Source organism: Eumetopias jubatus, unplaced genomic scaffold (genome assembly GCF_037043125.1).
Source record: "Eumetopias jubatus isolate StellerSeaLion01/CBP00866 unplaced genomic scaffold, mEumJub1_p1.0 scaffold_3, whole genome shotgun sequence".
NCBI lineage: Eukaryota > Metazoa > Chordata > Mammalia > Carnivora > Otariidae > Eumetopias > Eumetopias jubatus.
Genome location: NW_028274809.1, coordinates 57,968,647 through 57,989,339, shown reverse-complemented (window position 1 = coordinate 57,989,339; position 20,693 = coordinate 57,968,647). Strand labels below are relative to the sequence as shown.

Sequence of the window (20,693 nt, the reverse complement as noted above, 5' to 3'; positions counted from 1 at the left end):
CCATACGCTTCTCATAAAAGGTATGGAGTTTGCGTTCATCATCCACTTCAGTGAGTTTCTGGCAGCGAGTAACTGAGAAAGAAAAGTTCAGCTTCATCCTAAAACAGCCTACTGCCTCCGAGGTGCCATGGAAAAGAGCTGTTTTGATTTTAAATTCCATATATAATGAAATCATATAGTATATGTTTCTCTGACTGACTTAGCATAACACCCTCTAGGTTCACCCATGTTATTGCCAATGGCAAGATTTCATTTTTTTATGGCTAATATTCTATTACACATACACACACACACACACACACACACACACACACACACACACACACACACACACACACACACACACACACACCCTACCCCACCCCACCCCACCCCACATCTTCTTTAGCCATCTATTTTTTGATAGATATTTTAGGTTGCTTCCGTATCTTCGCTATTGTAAAGATTGCTGCACGGATCACGGGTTGAATAGGTCTTTCTGAATTAGTGTTTTCATTTTCTTTGGATAAGTACCTAGAAGTGGAAATACTGAATTGTACGGTAGTTCTGTTTTTAATCTTTTGAGGAAACTCCATAGTGTTTTCTAATGTGGTTACACCAATTTACATTCCCACAAACAGTGCACGAGGGTTCCTTTTTCTCCACATCCTCGCCAACACTTGTTTTTTCTTATTGATTCTAGCCAGGTGTGAGGTGATACCAAATGTTCTAAAACATATCAGTAGGATGGTTATAAATGTGAGAAATAATCAATACAATGTTAGATGTAGTTGTCTGTCAGACGGTCTCACATTAGGATATTGGTTGGGAACAAGCAGCAGAATTGGTTCTGGTAAGAAAGCCCAGATGTTTAAAAGTGACAACCCTAGGGGCGCCTGAGTGGCTCCGTCAGTTGGGTGTCTGACTCTTGATTTCAGCTCAGGTCATGATCTCAGGCTCATGAGATGGATGGGAGTCCCATGTTGGGCTCTGTGCTGAGCACGGAGCCTGTTTGGATTTCTCTCTCTCTCCCTCCCCTCCCCTCCCCTCACTCGTGTACATGCACACTCTCGCTCTCAAAAGAAAAAAAGTGACAACCCTATATTTTAATTTCAAGGCTGGCCTGAGGTTCTCTTTTATTTGCTTTTTAATTAAATAAAACAAATAGTGCACTATCGACAGTCTCCTAGTGAGAAAGACAAACTTCCAAATCTCTCCAAATTTTAAAACCGCATAAGCAAAAATAGACAATTGGGACTACATTTAATGATAAATCTTCTGCATAGCAAAGGAGACAATCAGCAGAGTGGAAAGGCAGCCTATTGCTGGATTATTTGGTAGTTTTTAATGTTTTGAGGAACCTCCATACTGTTTTTCATAAGGGCTATATCAATTTACGTTCACAGCAACAATGTACAGGGGTTCCTCTTTCTCCACATCCTCACCAACACGGGCCATCTTTTGCCTCGTTTATACTAGCCATTCTAACAGGTGTGAGGTGACGTCGTGGTTTTGATTTGCATTTCCTCAATGATTCGTGATGTCGAGCACCTTTCCACCGACCTATTGGCCATTTGTGTATCTTTTGAGAACTGACTATTCTCAGGTCCTCTGCCTGTTTTTAAATCAGGTTGCTTTTTCCTAGTGAGTTGTATGAGTTCCTTATATATTTTGGATACTAACCCCTTATCAGGTATATGGTTTGCAAATATCTTCTCCCATTCCATAGGTTGCATTTTCATTCCATCAATTATTTTCCTTTGCTGTGAGAAGCTTTTCAGTTTGATGCAATCCCACTTGTCTATTTTTGTTTTGGTTCCCTGTGCTTTTAGTGTCCTATCCGAAAAAAATCACTGCCCACACCAATGTTTTTTTCCTGTTTTCTACTAGTAGTTTTATGGTTTCAGGTCTTATATTTAAGTCTTTAATCCATTTTGAGTTGATTGTTGTATATGGTGTGAAATAAGGGACCAATTTCTTCTCCTCCCTTTTTTTTGGCATATAGATATCCAGTTTTCCCAACATCATTTATTGAAGAAACTATCTTGTCCTTATTCAGTGTACTTGGCACCCTCATTGAAGATCAGTTGACTGAAGACACATGGATTTATTTCTGGACTTTGTTTCATTAGTCTATATGTCTGTTTTTATGCCAGTGCTATCCTGTTTTGATTACTGTAGCTTTGTAATATATTTTGAAATCAGAAAGTACAATTGCCTCCAGCTTTGTTCTTCTTGCTCAAGACTGCTTTGGTGTTTTGTGGTTCCATGTGAATCTTAGGAGTGCTTTTTCTGTTGCTGTTAAGAATGCCATTGGGATTATGATAGGAATTGCACTGGCTCTGAAGATCATTTTGGGTAGTATGTACATTTTAGCAATATTCTTCCGATCCATAAAACACGGGCTTCTCTTGGGTTAAGTATAACATTTTATTTTATCTTGTTTTTTTTTAAAGGATTTTAGATATTCATTTGAGACAGAGATACAGAGAGAAGAGAAAGCAGGAGCAGGGAGAGAGGCAGAGGGAGAGGGAGAAGCCAGCTCCTTGCTGACCCCGATGCGGGGCTCGATCCCAGGACCCTGGGATCATGACCTGAGCCGAAGGCAGACGCTTAACCATCTGAGCCACCCTGGCGCCACAAGTATAACATTTTAAATTCTCTAACCTCATAAAATGGCTACAAAGAAGTATAAGCAACTACGGGCAAAGCTTGTGAAATGTTTCTTTTTGGATTATTAATGGCAGGCAGTAACCTTCTTTGTACTTGAGGCATCATAACCAGTTCCTCAGCCAACATTACAAACCATAAAAAGGACAGACAGGGCTGAGAGGGTCATGATGCTGAGGGGCAATGTAGAGGCCTGGATGGAAATGCATGATGAGTTTTTGTGGTCCTCTTCACCACCTTTAGGGACAGAGATAAAAAGCAGAGTAGCGTGTGTTCATTATTTTTGGCTTCCGTAGCATCTGGTAAGTACTATACCAAACAGCAACAGAAACAATGCCTACAGGGATCTTACAGACGATCTTATCCAGTCTCCCACTTTGCCTCCATGACTGCCCTAAGGAGAGAAAAACCCCTGCTCTGCACTGAGCTCTGTTATTTTTATCTTCTCTTACAAGTGACCCACATTAAGAATTGAGAATTTTGTGTGTATATACACAGACACATATAAATATATTTGTATAACTTAGAAATATATACGTATATATTTCTTTCTATAAAATAATAGAATATATATATAATTCAATTGAATCTTCTATTTGAAGGAAAACATTTATTCCTTTAAAATGTCTGTCACACACTCCATGCTCATACCCATAGGAAGAGCAATAATGTTTAATAATGAGACATTCTAGGTTGCCTTTTCCATTAGTCATACTGCATTTAACTTCTTTTATAATGCTATTAATTCAAAACAATATTCAAATTTCTGACACTTAAAATGTGAACAGATTCTCCAGTCAAATATAAGACAACATGATGATATTGTTTTACTGCATTTAAAAAACTCACATGAATTTGATTAAAAAATTGTAACAGTGTGTGTCTTAAAATCATTAGAAGAACCTATTTTTATGTTAAAATATTCTGCTGTAGGAGAAGTGATTTCAAAATAACAATCACCACCACCACAAAGAAAGTCCCTCCTGTCATATTGTATGCTCATTTAGTCATTCAGCAGATGTTTCTGGAACATTTGTATCTTACTAAATATAGGGACAGGGGAAGGAAGAGTGGAGTTGGGTAAAGAAGTGGGGGGTGGTGGTGTGATGGTTGGTGGGGCGAATGCACAGGTAGCCCCGTTGGCGAATATGATAGTTCACTGTTAATATAACCAGTTTTAAAAAAATATTCCTTCATATATAGGTTATTTTAATTCTTTTTAAAAAGAAACATTAGTATCTTTTCCTCATGGGCCTTAATAAAGTTTTAACAGTGGAAAACCGTAATTATCTTAACAAATCTAATGCTTCTCAATATAATGTAATCAAGAGAACTTTAATTCTGGGACGCCTCGGTGCCTCAGTTGGTTAAGCAACTGCCTTCGGCTCAGGTCATGATCTCGGAAGCCTGCTTCTCCCTCTCCCACTCCCCCTGCTTGTGTTCCCTCTCTCGCTGTCAAATAAAATCTTTTAAAAAAGAGAACTTTAATTCTGAAGCAGTCTCTACACCCATTGGAGGGCTCGAACTCACAACCCCGAGATCAAGAGTCACACGTTCCACCACCTGAGCTAGCCAGCCGCCCCAAGAGAACTTCAGAGCTGCAAAATAAGTTCTAGATCATGGAGTTTAGCTCCACACTTCATACTAACTCTATTTGCTGGTTCATTTTGTGTTTATTCTCAGATGGGAATCAAACGAGGACCACAGGTCTTGGATCTGTGTCCTTCGGAGGAAAGGAAAGACCACTTTCAGCAGGAGAGCTGGCCATTTCGATCGTCCCGTTTATCTAACAGCAGCAGGTCTGCTCTGCCAGGATCGACGGGTTCACTCTCATCGGTTTAAACCCAGTAGGTCTTGAATCAGTAATTTTAGTAAATATTACAAGGCTCATGTGATAGTCTTATTTAATTACAATACCAGTTCACATTTCGGGATTCATTGCTTGCATATTATCTTGGCAACATTAAATCTATTAATATATGTCACATCTTTCACTTCTAGGCAGAGTGCACGTATCTGAGACTCTAACATGAACCAGTCGCCGCTTCAAGACTACCTTAAAAAACGACTAAAGTCATATTTTAAAGTATTCTCTCACTGTAATTCTTAATGTTCTTTAAATTACTTAATTTGCCTAAGTAGCCAGGTTTCTGTGGTTTTCATTATATGGAATCTTGATTTTATAGTTATCTAAATTATACCAAACGAAACACCAAATAGTTAAATCTGGAAGGAGTAAGAGCCACACAGAGGATTTCACTGTACTCTGTGGTGCATGGAAATGCAACTGCTCTTACATAACCTCTAACTGTGCCTGGGAGCTAAGAAAGAAGCTAGGGCTTTCTTTAGCCCCACAGTCATGGCGGGGTTCTCAATTGCATCACGACCTCTGTACCTGGGCAAGAAAAAGCCTTGGCATGGATTCAGAAAAAATACCACCTAGGGGTAATTTGTAATAAGGAAAATAGTAGTTACCAAGTACCTAACACCTACCAGGAACTCAGTTCTTCTGATGTAGAACCAGTGGTTTAAAGATCAAGCAGTCTGCCCAAGGTCCTATAAATGATGAGCAAGCTCCTGAGGGCCAGGGCTGGGTCTCCGTTAGTCCGTCCAGAGAACCTCAGATGTAGGGTGTAAGGATATAATCACTGCTGCTGGAGTCCCTCCGTCTTAGTGTCAGAGGTGTTTTGGTTAACACTTGTGCTCTCGCTCGCTCTCTGTTGTGTTAGCACAGGGGCAGTCCTTAAAGTGAGAGGTTGATCCCAGAAAGAGTTAAAATTATTTTTGCTCTAAGTTATGTTGACAAATTATAATCAGTTTTAAAGGATGTGGTACATTTATATTTTAAATGATGATCTCCCTAAGAGAGCTGTTTCTTGTGATAGATTCTTTATCAAATCCTTATAAATAATAGAAAAAATTTAAAAGGCCATGTTACATAACAGTAAATGGGAAGCCTTCCTGCTTCATTTCATTTTTTCTATTTAAAAAAAAAAAAAGGCAAAAACAAAACACCTGTCTGGAGTTAGGCCTAGTTGATTTTTTTTTTTTTTTGGTGGGGGGGGGGGTCTCAGCTTGGTGAGTGCTTTCACTGAAGGCATAAGGTATTCTTAGCTTCTCCTTCTGAAATGTGATCTGGCAACTTTTCAACGCCACTGAGCAATGTTACAGAGCAAGGCAGTTCAAGAAACGAAAAAGAAAGCCACACTGAAATGAGGCTTTGGAGAGTGGGCTTGTGGATAGCAGAATCCACCTTTACCAACACAGAAAACAGTCAAGGGCAAGGCCGTGTGAATGATTATCATCACATAAATGCTGAGTTCTTCCCACCATAAATCTGAGCTGTACATACTCACATACCATAAGCAGTGACCTTCTAAATGAACATTTGTGTGGGAGAGAAGCGCTCCTGCCACAAAGTCTGAATTCTTTGGGGGTGGGGATGTTCTCGGAAGTCAAGTGTGACTACCCCTCCCACCTTTCTTTTCTCATTTTTATAATGCCACCCCATAGAAACATTTTTTAAATAACAAAGGGTAATTTCAATGGAAGGAGTCAAATTCTGAGACTTCTGACCTTATTAGTAACTATAAAAAAAATATGTAATAGAATTTCACTTTCTAATATGAGTTCTTTCCTGAGCGTAAGTACTTTTTAAAAAATACAGCCCACTTGATTTTAATTGTTTAACTCCAGTGAAGGAAGCAGACTTCTTTTTATATGTGCCCCCGCCCCCCGCTTTTTTAAAAACCACAAGTATCTTTATAACAGTTTGGGTACCAAGTGAAGGGTCACAATTGGTCCCAGAGTCAGCACTTTCTGGCTGTTCAAAACTTGCTCATTAAAACCATGTGTTAAATTAAAATTGAAAAATTACTGGAGGATACAACAACGAGAGAATGTGCTTGTTTGTGTAAATCCCTGAACGGACTTACTATTTGCTTTTGATCAATGAACTTGGTTTAGCACTAAAATGGCATCCTTAATAGGTCAGTCTGTTCCTGCTGAACACACCAGAGGGGACATCTTTAGAGATGTATTTTTAAATCTCAGCCATTTCTAAACAGTATGCATAGTTTCTTGCTTAGAAACCTCAATGGCTATTTTTTCGACCGAGCATGCATATAACTTTATACTTTGGGGTCATTCTCTTACAGGAGAAAAACCCCGTTAAGACTGATTTGTCATACAAGATGAAACTGAGGCCTAGTAACTTGCAGGTATTGTTTAGGTTCAAAAATGGAAGAGGTGGTTGAGAATGGATGCACATACTGAATTGGTCTCAGTTTCATTTAAAATCAAAGATACTAGTTGAAAGGTAAGATCCTTAATAATATGTTTAAAGAGGGAGAAGAAAATGCTGTTTGGTTTACCTTGAAATATTAGCAATCTTTATATAGTCCAGTTTAGAATTTATCCTTTATCCCCAAATGATCTGAAGATAGTAAGAATCTATTCCTCGCTAAAAAAGTAGAGCATTTGGGGGGCTTGGTATTTAGCATTTGAGTAAAATAAATGCTAGTGTTAATCAGGATGAGTTGCAAATGTGAAGTGAGATTTTCTACTACAGAGCCTGGTACATTCTGAATGAATATATCTGCTGAAGAAATGCTGAATAAATGGAAGATCAGGGTTTCCAGCCTATCATATTTTGAAACCATATGCCCTCTAACATTAAAACTGATGACATCTTATCTAAAGACAGAAAACTTGATCATAAAGTTGGGTAACTCCTGTGAAGGGACTGTAGAAACGCCGGCGCATCCACCCACTAAGTGTACCTGGTGTATGTATGTACAGCCTCACACTGCGTGCTTCCCCAGTTAGGCTGCAAAGGACCCAACTCTGAGGCCTCACATCATGCTATGCATGCAGGCACCTTGAATCAACACACATATCATCTTGATGAAAGATGATTAAAGTATAGTTGGTAAAACACATTAACACAGTAATTAAACCCTCTCTCACACACCCCCGGAAAGCAATAGTCAGAAAGTGAAGAGGGGCTGCTTATATCAGCAGTACCGGTCCTGGAGTAGCCACCCTCCCTTCATCGTGGTCAACTCATTAACAGAGGAGAAAAGACAGAAACTGGGGGAAATGCAGGCCATCTGCTCAATCCAGATGCAATAACACACGCCTCTTATAGCCAAAGCTTTTTACCAGAAAGGAAGGGAGATAAGATCTAATCCTCTCATGAAATATCCGACAAAGGTAATCAGATATATTTGCATCACAAAAATAATGCCAAAATCATTATTAAAGGAGACCTTTTAAATGTCAGTCCAGACTTTTACCATTGAGTGTATATTGATTAAGCAGAGCACTAAATCAGCATTAGATAAAATGGAGTTGGATTCTATTAGCTTTATCCATTCCTTAAATAAGGAATGAAGATGTTTTAAGCATGATTTTAAATAGCAAGAACATTTTAGTCCAGTCATCGTAGTTTTACAAAGACCTCAAAAGAGATCCCTTTAACACTGTATATTGCAAGCAATGTACATTTTCTCTCTTCTAAGAAAAGGTTAAAAACAAACATTCTTACCTTGAAATTGTGAACCTTTTCATATTTTGGAATTTGCTCGTTTTCTTTCAGAGTTGCTCTTCTAACAAGTGATGTCAACTGCGAATAAGCAAAGAGTTTCAGAGGTTGCCAGATTGTCACAGACGACTTTTGAGAACCCAGTTTCATTCCCAAGGCTGCTATCAATAAATCTTGCTGACGGCCCTCTGGTTTTGATTTGTGAACTGCAGCTCTATTAGCTTTCCTACCCGACCAAGACTCTTTGGATGGCATTTTGGAATTCAGGAAAGAAAGAAGACCTGTCCTGATCTATGTCTGTCGGTGAACTCTCTTCAGCTAACAGTGAGCATTCTGCCGGCCAGCGCAGAGCCCCGATCTACAGAGAGCTGCAGAGGAACACCGCGGAGAGGTGCAGGAGGATGAGGCACTTCTTAAAAAGAGGTCGACTAACCAGGAAAATTCTTCTTTCTTCTTCTTTTTTTTTTTTTTAAAGGGCTCTCTATTTCAGCTTCTGAAAACTTAAGAGTCTGAACAGAAATAGAGAGTCGATGCTAACATACAAAACATTCAGCATCTCTCTATCCCTTTTTAAAAGCCATGCAATTTGGACAAATGATACATTTCTAAAAGCTTCCTTCTCTAGTCAGTCTTACTGTCCATTCTGGGTGAAAGATGCCTACATACTGCCTGCAAGTCAGCTTCTAGCAGCAGACACCCTGTGGAGCCCCTAGCAGGGAGGGTGGGGAGGAAAGGGATTTGACAAGGAAGGCTGGATTAGACTGGTCACCGTAAGAAAGGAGATAACCAATGGGAATCGAGCAACAGTATTCAAGTATTGTATTCCTCAACTCTCTTTTCCTCCCTCCTCTAAGATTTTCTTGCTGGCTCAAGGAAAAGGAAAAAAACAAAAAACAAAAAACAAAACAGTGGGAAGACAATGAGCCATGAATGAGTCATGCATTATTACAAAATGGAATATTTCTTTTACCTATTAAAAGCAAAGGAAGATTAACATACAGCATCAGGTGTCAAAGGAATTTACCATTACTGCCTGGTAAATTATGAAAGGCTAATCTATATCCTCCTTTGTGCATTATGGACTGAGGTTAGCAAACAAAAACCCAATTTTTTTTTAAGATGAGCAAAAGCTGGTAAAAAGAAAAGGCGTTCAACTAGATAGCACCCTATTTTCATGCAGAACAAGGAATGTGCATATAACACTGCTAACACCCTGCAGTGGTCAGTTTTGTCTCCCTATAAGGAGGATTTTGTTATAAGTAAATGGATCTGGTCTTTATTTTAATTATTAGTCTCAACATTCTTAATTCAAAGAGCTTGAGGCCAGATCATAGTGGGAGCCAGCTAGGAATAATTTCTCATGCACACAGGTCAGAGATGTAGTGTAACTGTGCTAATATTTGTTTGCTGATATAAAAAGGTGGGAAGGGTGCTGGGTAAGAGACAAATCCAGCTCCGTTTAAGAGCAATACCTGTACTTTTTGCTCAACTGCTATAAGAAGCTGAAGTTTTCCCATATTGGTTCCCTAAACATCTCCCATTTGTTTCCTCATGTTATTGTAATTAAGTTTAACCCATTATGATTCCAGTTGTTACACTACTATATTTAAAGAATCAAAAACTATATTTAAATGAATTCAGCCCATTTTCTGAGCACAATTTATCTCAGATTTCATAATCTATAGGGGGTATGTGCCCAATGCAGATTCTAGTTTAATTAGGACATGAAGTTGTTCTTAAACCATGCTAGATATTAGAAATATTGATGACTGATTTTCTAAACATCCCCCAATTTTTTTTATTTACTTGAGTATATAGTCTCTTCTTTTAAAATATCTTACTCTTTTAAAAAAATTTCTAAGGGCATCTGGTTGGTTTAATCGGAAGAGCATGCGACTCTTGTTCTCAGGGTTGTGAGTCTGAGCCCCATGCTGGGTGTAGAGATTACTTAAAAATAAACTTATGAAAAAAAATTTCTAATAAAAGGCAGAAGTTAATATTTACATCTATAGATATTTCATTCCCACAAATTTATACCCTTATGTGAGCAAGACCAAAAAAAAAAAAAAAAATGCTCCTGTTCTAAGAGAAAATACAATGGAAAGAACTTTCCTTGCCTAACCTAAATTACTTTTCAGTTTAGACCTAGTTTGTCATGTGATGACTAAAAATATAAACGCCAACCAACTCTTTAGTCATGCACAACTGAAGGTGAAGTTTATCCAATTCTCAGTAGACACTAGAAAAGATTCCAAAGGCAAACTGAACAGTAATTTTTTCTCTCTACAATGTTTAATGCTTAATGTTTACATTACTATAACTTGAAGAAAACAATCACCCATGTAACTCAATAAAGCAGCTTTTTTCCTCCCCTGAGTATTTCTGATCAAGGTCCTTTATTATAAACCATCCCCAGTTCTTCAGCTGTAGTAACTTAAATTCAACCAATGCATAGAAAGACTGAGGGTAGAGAAAATTCATGGCTGGGCCAAAGTGCACATTTTGTCTTTGAGAGGCAAATCTACCAGAGACGCTGCACGGTCACTCTTCTTCCCAAATAATTTTGGCACCTAATCGAGACATACTGGATTAACTGCAATTTGGTCAGCTACCTAGGGCAACAGGAGATAGAAAACAATGGCACAGGATGAAGTTCTTAGCTACTCTCAAAGGGCTAGGGTTTTTTTGGTCACAGGATGCCTTCAATAACCTGCAATACTGTGCTTCTGCATTAGTTTTGGTGCAGCAGCTCTCAAGTCATAAGAACTGCTAATTCTGAAGTTCAGAACTAATATCAATGTTCTGATGTTCTAGACAAATATATACCACTCATCCTTATATTTATCTGGCCATATTTAGATAGCTACAGAATCTATTAATGATGGCTATCATTTATTATTCAATATCCATGTTCCAGGCACCTAGCTAAGCACTTTACATACAGAATCCCATTAAATCCACAGAAAGATGCCTATGAGGTGTATTTTATCCTCACTTCATAGTTGAAAGAAAAGAGGCCTACAGTATTTAGTTTTTCATTTTGACTGTAACTTTTTGGCCCGCCCTAGACCTAACTCTGGCCATCCTCGATACTGATAGCACTTTTGTACATTCACGTAAATGAGGGTGACGAGCCTGGGAAAAAAAATGGAGAACAGGCAGATTCTACAACCGTCTCGGTGTCTACGTCTGTCCACACCATCTACAATATAGAGAAGTGGACTACAAAAATGGTGTGTGTGTGTAGCAGGAGGCAGCTGTGTGAGGAATAAGAAACAGCAGGGGGAAATAGGTGACCTTCAAAGGGAACACATTTGCTGTTTTTCAAATAAAGAAATTTCCACCACTGACCCCTCTACCCGGTTGTTTGTCTAGTAATAATACTGAATTTATGTGAAACTAGTCTCTCATTTTCACCAAGTGTAGTACGATAGGGTCAGGGGTCGTGGAGCCAGACAAAAGTGCTGATCTAACCCTGTCATCTACCAGCTGTGGCATGTCCTGGTCAAGTTACTAATTTCTTCCAGTCTTTGTTTCCTTATGTGTATAAAAGTACTTACATTATAGAATTAGATGAGATAATATAGGGGAAGCATTTTGTATTATTCCTGGCACCGACAGTAATCAATAAATAGAAGTTTCCCTCCTTTCCTTGTATCTAAGGACTTCTATTTCCGAGATCAGGGTTAAGATAGTGGGACTGTGAAACATGTAAACGGCCCAAGGCCACCGGCCTAAGCAGTATAAGCTTCGAGTCAAGCTGTAACCAGGTGCTTTAAGGACACGTCATAAGCATCACTGTTGTGCAACCCTTAGCTTATCCTACCCCGGCAGTCTGAACCCCTAGGCTCAAACCCTGAGTAATCCTTGTTCTGTCCACCTTCCCACCTCAAAACGTGCTTACAGGAAAGGATCTTATCAACTTATTCATGCTAAGGTACAAATGACTGATTATACTTCCTTTTCCACAAATATCTGGTTTTTAATATAGGACCAAGACTTCTGCCAAAGGAATAAATCTAATTATTGTATGTCAGAACTCGGTAACAGTAAGAGTATTCTGTAGGAAACTGAAAGGACCTCACACAGCCAGCCACCTCCTTTGACTGTCATCATGATACCACAGACTCATGAACACAATGTTCCAGTTAACTAAGTCAAGTCAACATTCCATCAGAAAAGCACCATAAAGGAATGTTCTAGCTGGCATGGCCCAAGGCTTGGAGAGATGAGGAGTAACTAGATTAACTATTGGGTAAACCTGGTTCAGGTTTAGCAAAATTCTGCAATTTCTATAAAATATTAATATTCAGATATTAAGAACACAGCTTTGATTTTTGGGGTCCAGGATGGTAACACAGGAAGACCCTGAACGCACGTCCTCCATGGACATAGCACATCTACACCTATTTATAGAGGAACCGCTCCTGAAGAACTGAGGGTTGAGTGAACAGCTCCTGCACAACCAAAGACAGACTTCACAGAGAACAGCCAGACAGACTAATGAAGAAAACCACCCCCCTTGAAACTGCAAACTGCAGTGGGAAGGGACAGTACTGAGGGGCTATGAGCTGGCCACAGTTTAACAAAACAACAAGAGGGGAGGTGGATGGGGGGATGGGGTAACTGGGTGATGGGCATTAAGGAGGGCACCTGATGTCATGAGCACTGGATGTTAAATGCAACTGTATGAATCACTAAATTCTACCTCTGAAACTAATAAAAAAATGAAAATTAAAAATTAAAAAATTAAAAAACAACTACAATATGAAAGATCCAGCCCTAGAACTCTCTGGCAGGGTAGCTGCTGGAACTCTCCGAGTTGAAGGGGCTGGTGAGTGCCATGGCTTACGTTCCCCTCCACCTTATAGCCCAGACAGGAGCACAGCTGGCTTGCCATCTCAGTGAGCCTTGAGCCTCCCACACCAACCCAAGCTGTGCCACCAAGGTGGCTCCAGCACAGTGTATACTGGGCCATCCCCGGTCACTGTTCACTCTAGCTCCAGCTGTCTTACTAAGATGACACAAGCATAAAGTACCCTGGAGGCACACCAGGCCCACACTACTTCAGCTCCCAGATGACCTACTGGAGCAACCCCAGTGCAGAGTGCTCTGGGACCTCCTCGCTCCCACCTCCTTTAGCTCCAGCTGCCCGCCAGGGCACCTCCTTTGCTGAGCACCCCAGGACACCCCAGACTATACCCACTTCAGCTTCAGCTGTCCTGCCAGAGTGCCCTCTGTACGTAGAGCCCCAGGGCCCTCCCCTCCCCCCACCACTTGCATGCACTTTGGCTTCAGCTCTACTGCCAGGTTGCCCTTTGCACAGAGAGCCCCAGACCCCCTGGCTTACACCCATTTCAGCTTCAGTTGTCCTATCAGGGAGCCCTCTGCACTGACAGCTCTGGGACTGCCCCACCCCATGCCCTCTTCAGTTCCAGCCAGCCCATGAGGGCACCCCCAGCATGGAGTACCCCAGGACCCCCAGCACGGAGTACCCCAGGACCCCCAGCACATGCCAGCCACTAGGCACACACAGTCTACACAGGGGATGACCATACACAAGACTATTCTTGCAAGCTTAGAAGTAGCTGTTCTAATTCATAGAAACAAACACAGAAAGTGAAGCAAAATGAGAAGACACAGAAATATGCTCCAAATGAAAGAACAAGACAAAATATCAGAAAAAGAATTAAATGAAACAGAAATAAGCAATATGCCTGATAAAAAGTTTAAGTAATGATCATAAAGATGCCCGTGAACTGGAGAGAAGAGTGGAAACACTCAGTGAGAACTTCAAAAAGAGACTGAAAATATTAAAAAGAATCAGAGTTGAAGAATACAATAACCAAAATGAAAACTACACTAGAGATAATCAGCAGTAGATTAGGAGATGGAGAAGAAGAGATCAGCAATCTGAAATACAGGCTAGGGCAAAGCACCCAAGCTGAACAGTGAAGAAGAGAAAAAGAATTTGTAAAAAGGAGGATAGGTTAAGAGATCTCTTAGACAACATCAAGTGAACAAGCATTTGCACTATAGAGGCCCCAAAAGAAGGAGAGAGAGATGCAGGGGCAGAAAACTTATCTGAACAAATGATGACTGAAAACTTCTCTAACCTGGGGAAGGAAATAGACATCCAGGTTCAGGAAGCAAAGAGAATTCCAAAGATAAATCCAAGGATGTCCACACCATGACAAATAATCATTTAAATGTTTAACATTAAAGGTAAAGAGAATTTTAAAAGCAGCAAGAGAGAAGTAAATAGTTACATACAAGGGAACCCCATAAAGCTATCAGCTGATTTTTCAGCAGAAACTTTAAAGGCTAGAAGAGAGTGGCATGATATAGTCAAAGAACTTAAAGAAAAAAAACCTACAACCAAGAATACCCTACCTAGCAAGGTTATCATTCCAAATGGAAGGAGAGAGAGTTTACCCACAAAAACAAAAGTTAAAGGAGTTCATCACCACTAAACTGGCCTTACAAGAAATGTTAAAGGAACTTAAGTGGAAAACAAAAGGTGATAATTAGAAAAAAAAATTATAAATGAAAAGATGTAAAATAGGACAACATATACATAGAATGTGGCAGAGGAAATAAAGTAGTTTTTAAAGAATGTTTACTTTAAACTTAAGTGACCATCAACTTAATAAGACTAATACATCCTGAGGATGCTATATATGAACCTTATGGTAATCCCAAACCCAAAACCTACAATATCTACACAAAAAATAAAGAGAATGAAAGGTAAGAACAGTCAAGTGTCAATCAAAAGGAAAGGGAGCAAGAGAAGAACAAAGAAGTAAAAAAACAACCAGAAAGCAATGAATAAAATGGCAATAAGTATTTAGCTATTAATAATTACTTTAAATGTAAACTGTCTAAATGCTCCAATCAAAAGACATAGGGTGGTGAAGTGGATAAAAAAACAAGACCCATCTATAGGCTGCTAAGAAGAGACTCACTTCAGACCCAAACACACAACAGACTGAAAGTGAATGGAAGGAAAAAGATATTTCATGCAAATGAAAGTGTAAAAAAAAAAAAAAGCTGAGGTAAAAAAACTTAGACAAAGAGACTTTAAAGACTGTAACAAAAGACAAGGGCATTATATAATGATAAAAGGATCAATCCAACAAGATATAACAATTGTAAACATTTGTGCACTCAACATTGGAGCACCTAAATACATGAAGCAAATATTAAAAGACATAAAGGGAGAAATTGACAGTAATACAGTAATAGTAGGGGAGTTTAATACCCCAATTACATCAATGGATAGATCATCCAGGCATAAAATCAATAAGGAAACAGTGTCTTTGAATATCACATTAGACCAAATGGACTTAACAGATATACACAGAACATTGCATCCAAAAACAATAGAATACACATTCTTTACAAGTGCACATGGAACATTCTCCAAGATAGATCATATGTAAGGCTAAAAAACAAGTCTCAATAAATTTAAAAATACTGAAATCATATCATGCATCTTTTCTGACTATAAAGCTATGAAACTAGAAATCAATTACAAGTAAAAAAAACTAGAGAAAAACCACAAACATGTAGAGGCTAAAGAACATGTTACTAAAAGACCAATGGGTCAATGAAGAAATTAAAAAAAAAAAAATACATGGAGAAAAATGAAAATAAAAACACAATGGTCCAAAATCTTCGGGACACAATGAAAGCAGTACTAAGAGGGAAATTTATAGTGATATAGGCCTACCTCAAGAAAAAGAAAAACATCCAATAAACAATCTAAACTTACACCTAAAGGAAGTAGAAAAAGAAAGAACAAAGACCACAGTTAGCAGAAGAAAGGAAATAATGAAGATCAGAGCAGAAATAAATGAAATAGAACCTAAAACACAACAGAAAAGGTCAATGAAATCCAGAGGTGGACCTTGGAAAAGATAAACAAAATTGATAAACCTTCAAGCAGACTCATCAAGAATAAAAGGGAGAAGACCCAAATAAGTAAAATCAGAAATGAAAGAGAAGTAACAACCAACATCACAGAAATAAAAAGAATTCTAAGAGAATACTATGAAAAATTATATGCCAACAAATTGGGCAACCTAGAAAAAATGGATACATTTCTAGAAACATACAAACAAAACAGAATCATGAAGAAACAGAAAATCTGAACAGACTAATTACTAGTAATGGAAGAGAATCAGTAATCAAATAGGAAAATTCCCAACAAACAAAAGCCCAGGACCAGATGGATTCACAAGTAAATTCTACCAAACATTTAAACAAGAATTAGTACCTATTCTCCATAAGCCATTCCAAAAAATAGAGGAGACAGTTTCCAAATACATTCGATGAGTCCAGCATTACTTGGGTATATAAAAACCAGACAAAAACATCATAAAAAAAGAAAACTAAAAGCCAATATCCCTGATATAAAATATCCTTGAACATAAAGGCAAAAATCCTCAACAAAATATTAGTAAACCATATTATACAATACACTAAAAGGATCAGTCACCACAATCAACTGGAATTTATTTTGGGGATGCAAGGATGGTTCAATATTTGCAAATCAATCAGATGATGCGCCACATCAATAAAACGAAAGATAAAAATCATGATCATTTTGGGCCACCTGGGTGGTTCAGTCAGTTAAGCATCTGTCTTTGGCTCAGGTCATGATCTCAGGGTCCTGAGATCCAGCCTTGCACTGGGCTCCCTGCTTCAGCGGGGAGCCTGCTTTTCCCTTCTTCCTCTGCTGTTCCCACTGTTTGTGCTCTCTCTCTCTCAAATAAATAAAATCTTAAAAAAAATCATGATCATCTCAAAAGATGCAGAAAAAGCATCTGACAAAGTGTAACATCCATTCATGATTAAAAACCCTCAACAAAACAGGTTTAGAGGGAACATACCTCAACATAATAAAGGATATAAAAAACCCACAGCTAACACTATACTTAGTGGTGAAAAACTGAGTTCCCCTAAGATTAGGAACAAGCCAAGGATATCCACTCTCATCCTTTTGATTCATTGTAGTGGAAGTCCTAGCCACAGCAATCAGACAAGGAAAAGAAACAAAAGGCATCCAAATTGACAAGGAAGACGTTAAACTGTCACTATTTGCAGATAACACGATACTATACATAGAAAACCCTAAAGATTCCACCAAAAAGCTATTAGAAGTAACAAATGAATTCAGTGAAGTCACAGGATACAAAATTAATATACAGAAATAGGTTGTGTTTCCATACACTAATAATGAAGTAGTAGAAAGAGATATTAAGAAAACAATTCCATTTACAATTGTACCAAAAAGAATAAAATAACTAGGAATAAATTTAACCAAGGAGGTGAAAAACCTATACTCTAAAAACTATAAAACACTGATGAAAGAAATTGAGGATGACACAAATGGAACAATATCCCATGCTCATGAATTAGAAGAATATTGTTAAAATATCCATACTTCCCAAAGCAATCTATAGATTCAATGCAATCCTTATGAAAAAACTAACAGCATTTTTCATAGAACTAGAACAAATAATCCAAAAATTTGTATGGAACCACAAAAGACCCCGAAAAGCCAAAGCAATCTTGAGAAAGAACAATGCTGGAGGTATCAAAGCCCCAGATTTCAAGATATACTAAAAATCTGTAGTAATCAAGAGTATGGGACTGGCACAAAAACAGATATAAATCAATGGAACAGAACAGCCCAGAAATAAACCCATGCTTAGATCTCCCATTAATCTATGACAAAGGATATGATAAGAATATAACAGGGAAAAGACAGTATCGTCAATAAATGGTGCTGGGAAAACTGGACAGCTACATGTAAAAGAATGAAACTGGACCCCTTTCTCACACCATATACAAAGATAAACTCAAAATGGAGTAAACTCTAAATGTGAGATCTGAAACCACACAACTAAAAGAAAACATAGGCAATATCTCTTTGACATTGGCCTTAGCAACATTTTTGTAGATGTGTCTCCTCAGGCAAGGGAAACCAAAACAAAAATAAACTATTGGGATTACACCAAAATAAAAAGCTTTTGTGTAGCAAAGGAAACCATAAACAAAATGAAAAGGCAACCTACTAAATGGGAGAAGAAATTTGCAACAGACATATCCAATAAAGGGTTAGTATCCAAAATATATAAAGAACTGATACAACTCAACATGAAAAAGCCAAATAATCTGATTTAAAATGGGCAGAGGATCTAAACAGACATTTTTCCAAAGAAGACAGATAGATGGCTAAAAGACATGAAAAAGATGTTCAACATTACTCATCAGGGAAATGCAAATCAAAACCACAATGAGATATCACCTTACACCTGTCACAGTAACTAGAGTAAAAAAGACAAGAAACAACAAATGTTGGTAAGGATGTTGAGAAAAAGGAACCCTCATGCTCTGTTGGTGGGAATGTAAATTTTTGGTGCAACCACTATGAAAAATAGTATGGAGATTACTCAAAAAATTGAAAATACCATATGATTCAGAAATTACTGGGTATTTGCCCCCCAAAAGTGAAAACACTAATTTGAAAAGATACATGTACCCTTATGTTTACTGTACCACTGTTTACAATAGCCAAAATGTGGAAGCATCTGTCCACAGATGAATGGAGAAAGATCACACACACACACACACACACACACACACACACACACACACACACACACACACACACACACACACACTGGAGTATTACTTAGCCATAAAAAAAAGAATGAGATCTTGCCATCTGCAACAACATGGATGGACCTAAAAGGTATTATGCTAGGTAAAATGAGTCAGACAGAGAAAGACAAATACCATATGATTTCACCTATATGTGGAATCTAAAAAACAAAACAAAACAAAAGCATAAATAGACCATAAATAGAGAACAAACTGATGGGTGCCCAAAAGGGAGGGGATGGGCAAAATGGGTGAGGGGCAGTGGGAGACACAGGCATCCAGTTATGGAATGACTAAATCACAGAGATGAAATGTACAGCATAGGGAATATAGTTAATGGTATTGTAATACAGTAGTACAGTTACAGATGGTGGTTAAACTTGTGATGAGTACAGCATAACGTGTAGAGTTGTAGAATCACTATGCTGTATACCTAAAACTAACGTAACATTGTGAGTAACCATAATTCAATTAAAAACAAAACAGCTTTCCCGACCCCCAGTATCAAGTTATATCATGAAGATTTGTGGATCCAAGCAAAGCTCACCCTAGATACACAGATTATTCATACCTTTTCCCCTGAATTATAATCTATAACCTAATTTCTCTCCATTAGAGCCAAGAATGGAATATATTCCAAGGTACTTAGCGACAATATGTCACATTACATTAACTGATAACTGCATGTTACTGTACTAGGAAATGCTTCAAATGGATGATGTAGTTTAGTTGTTAAAACAATCAATAAGGTAGACATTATAATTCTCACTTTGTAGATGTGACAGAAGCTTAGAAAGGTTAAGTACCTTGCCCAAGGTCATTCAATATGTGGAAGGAATAGGATTTGAACCCAGGCCTATGGGACTTCAAATTCTGTGTCTTTCCTCTAGAACTGTCCTGCTTCCTGTATTATCTATTGTTAACATGCAATTCTGAAAGGCTATCATTTGAATAAATTTCTAGATCACTTAAATTCTGGTACCGTTCAGATCACTAGCTATTTTAGTACTGCTTATATTTGAATTTATAGTATCTTCCATATTCATCACTTAATCAAAATTTTCCAATGCATTTTAAGTCAAACAGTAAAAACATCCATACAGAACTTTATAAATTCCTTTAGTTATGTTGGGATAAATAACTTTTAATGTTGTAGAAGAAACCCTTACATTTTGCTAGGGCTCTAAATTTTTATGCTACTGGCATCAGTCACATTCCTAACTTGGTCTTCATTACAAAGCTCCTCTAGCATTAACATAATATCCATCTAAACAGATAATAAAGCACATCGGTGCATTAACATAATATCCATCTAAACAGATAATAAAGCACATCAGTGCATTCATTTCAGTGTATAATAAATTTAAATTATACTAACACTGACACCACCAAACTCTGTATACTCTAACATGTTCCCTAACAGACTCATATGTAATCATTTTAAACACAGTACTTTTGAAAACATAATGCAAACAAAAAAGTACAGCCCTGCATTCCTTATTCTTTCAAGAAACAAAAGAAATGATCAAATTTTCCAAGCAACAGTTTTGAGGGAGTGTTTTGCACTCTGCACGAAGAACACCAGGCCCTGAGAGGGAGTGGAATGGCGCACAGCCTGGTTTCCAAGCCTGGCTCTGACTGATACCAGCCAACTCACCGAACTTTTCTGAGTCCTCGACTAAATGAACTCTGTGGTGTTCTCTATATTTGTAATAGAAAGTCAAAGGAAAAAGGAAGGTTCATACTCATTCAGCACACAGGGGTATAAAGACTTGGGTGTGTCTACTGGGAAAGACCAGCTTGGCCATCTCCAGTTCCCCACAAGGCA

At 38.2% G+C, this 20,693-nt stretch overlaps 1 protein-coding gene across 1 annotated transcript in view; it reads right to left on the bottom strand.

Moving 5' to 3' along the window:
• CHN1 (chimerin 1) overlaps positions 1-20,693 on the bottom strand; it is a 203,325-nt gene that overhangs the window by 39,042 nt on the left and 143,590 nt on the right. Inside the window, exon 7 of the mRNA XM_088022098.1 lies at positions 8,198-8,275. Coding sequence (XP_087878224.1) covers positions 8,198-8,275 — 78 coding nt within the window. The remainder of the gene's footprint in view (positions 1-8,197; positions 8,276-20,693) is intronic.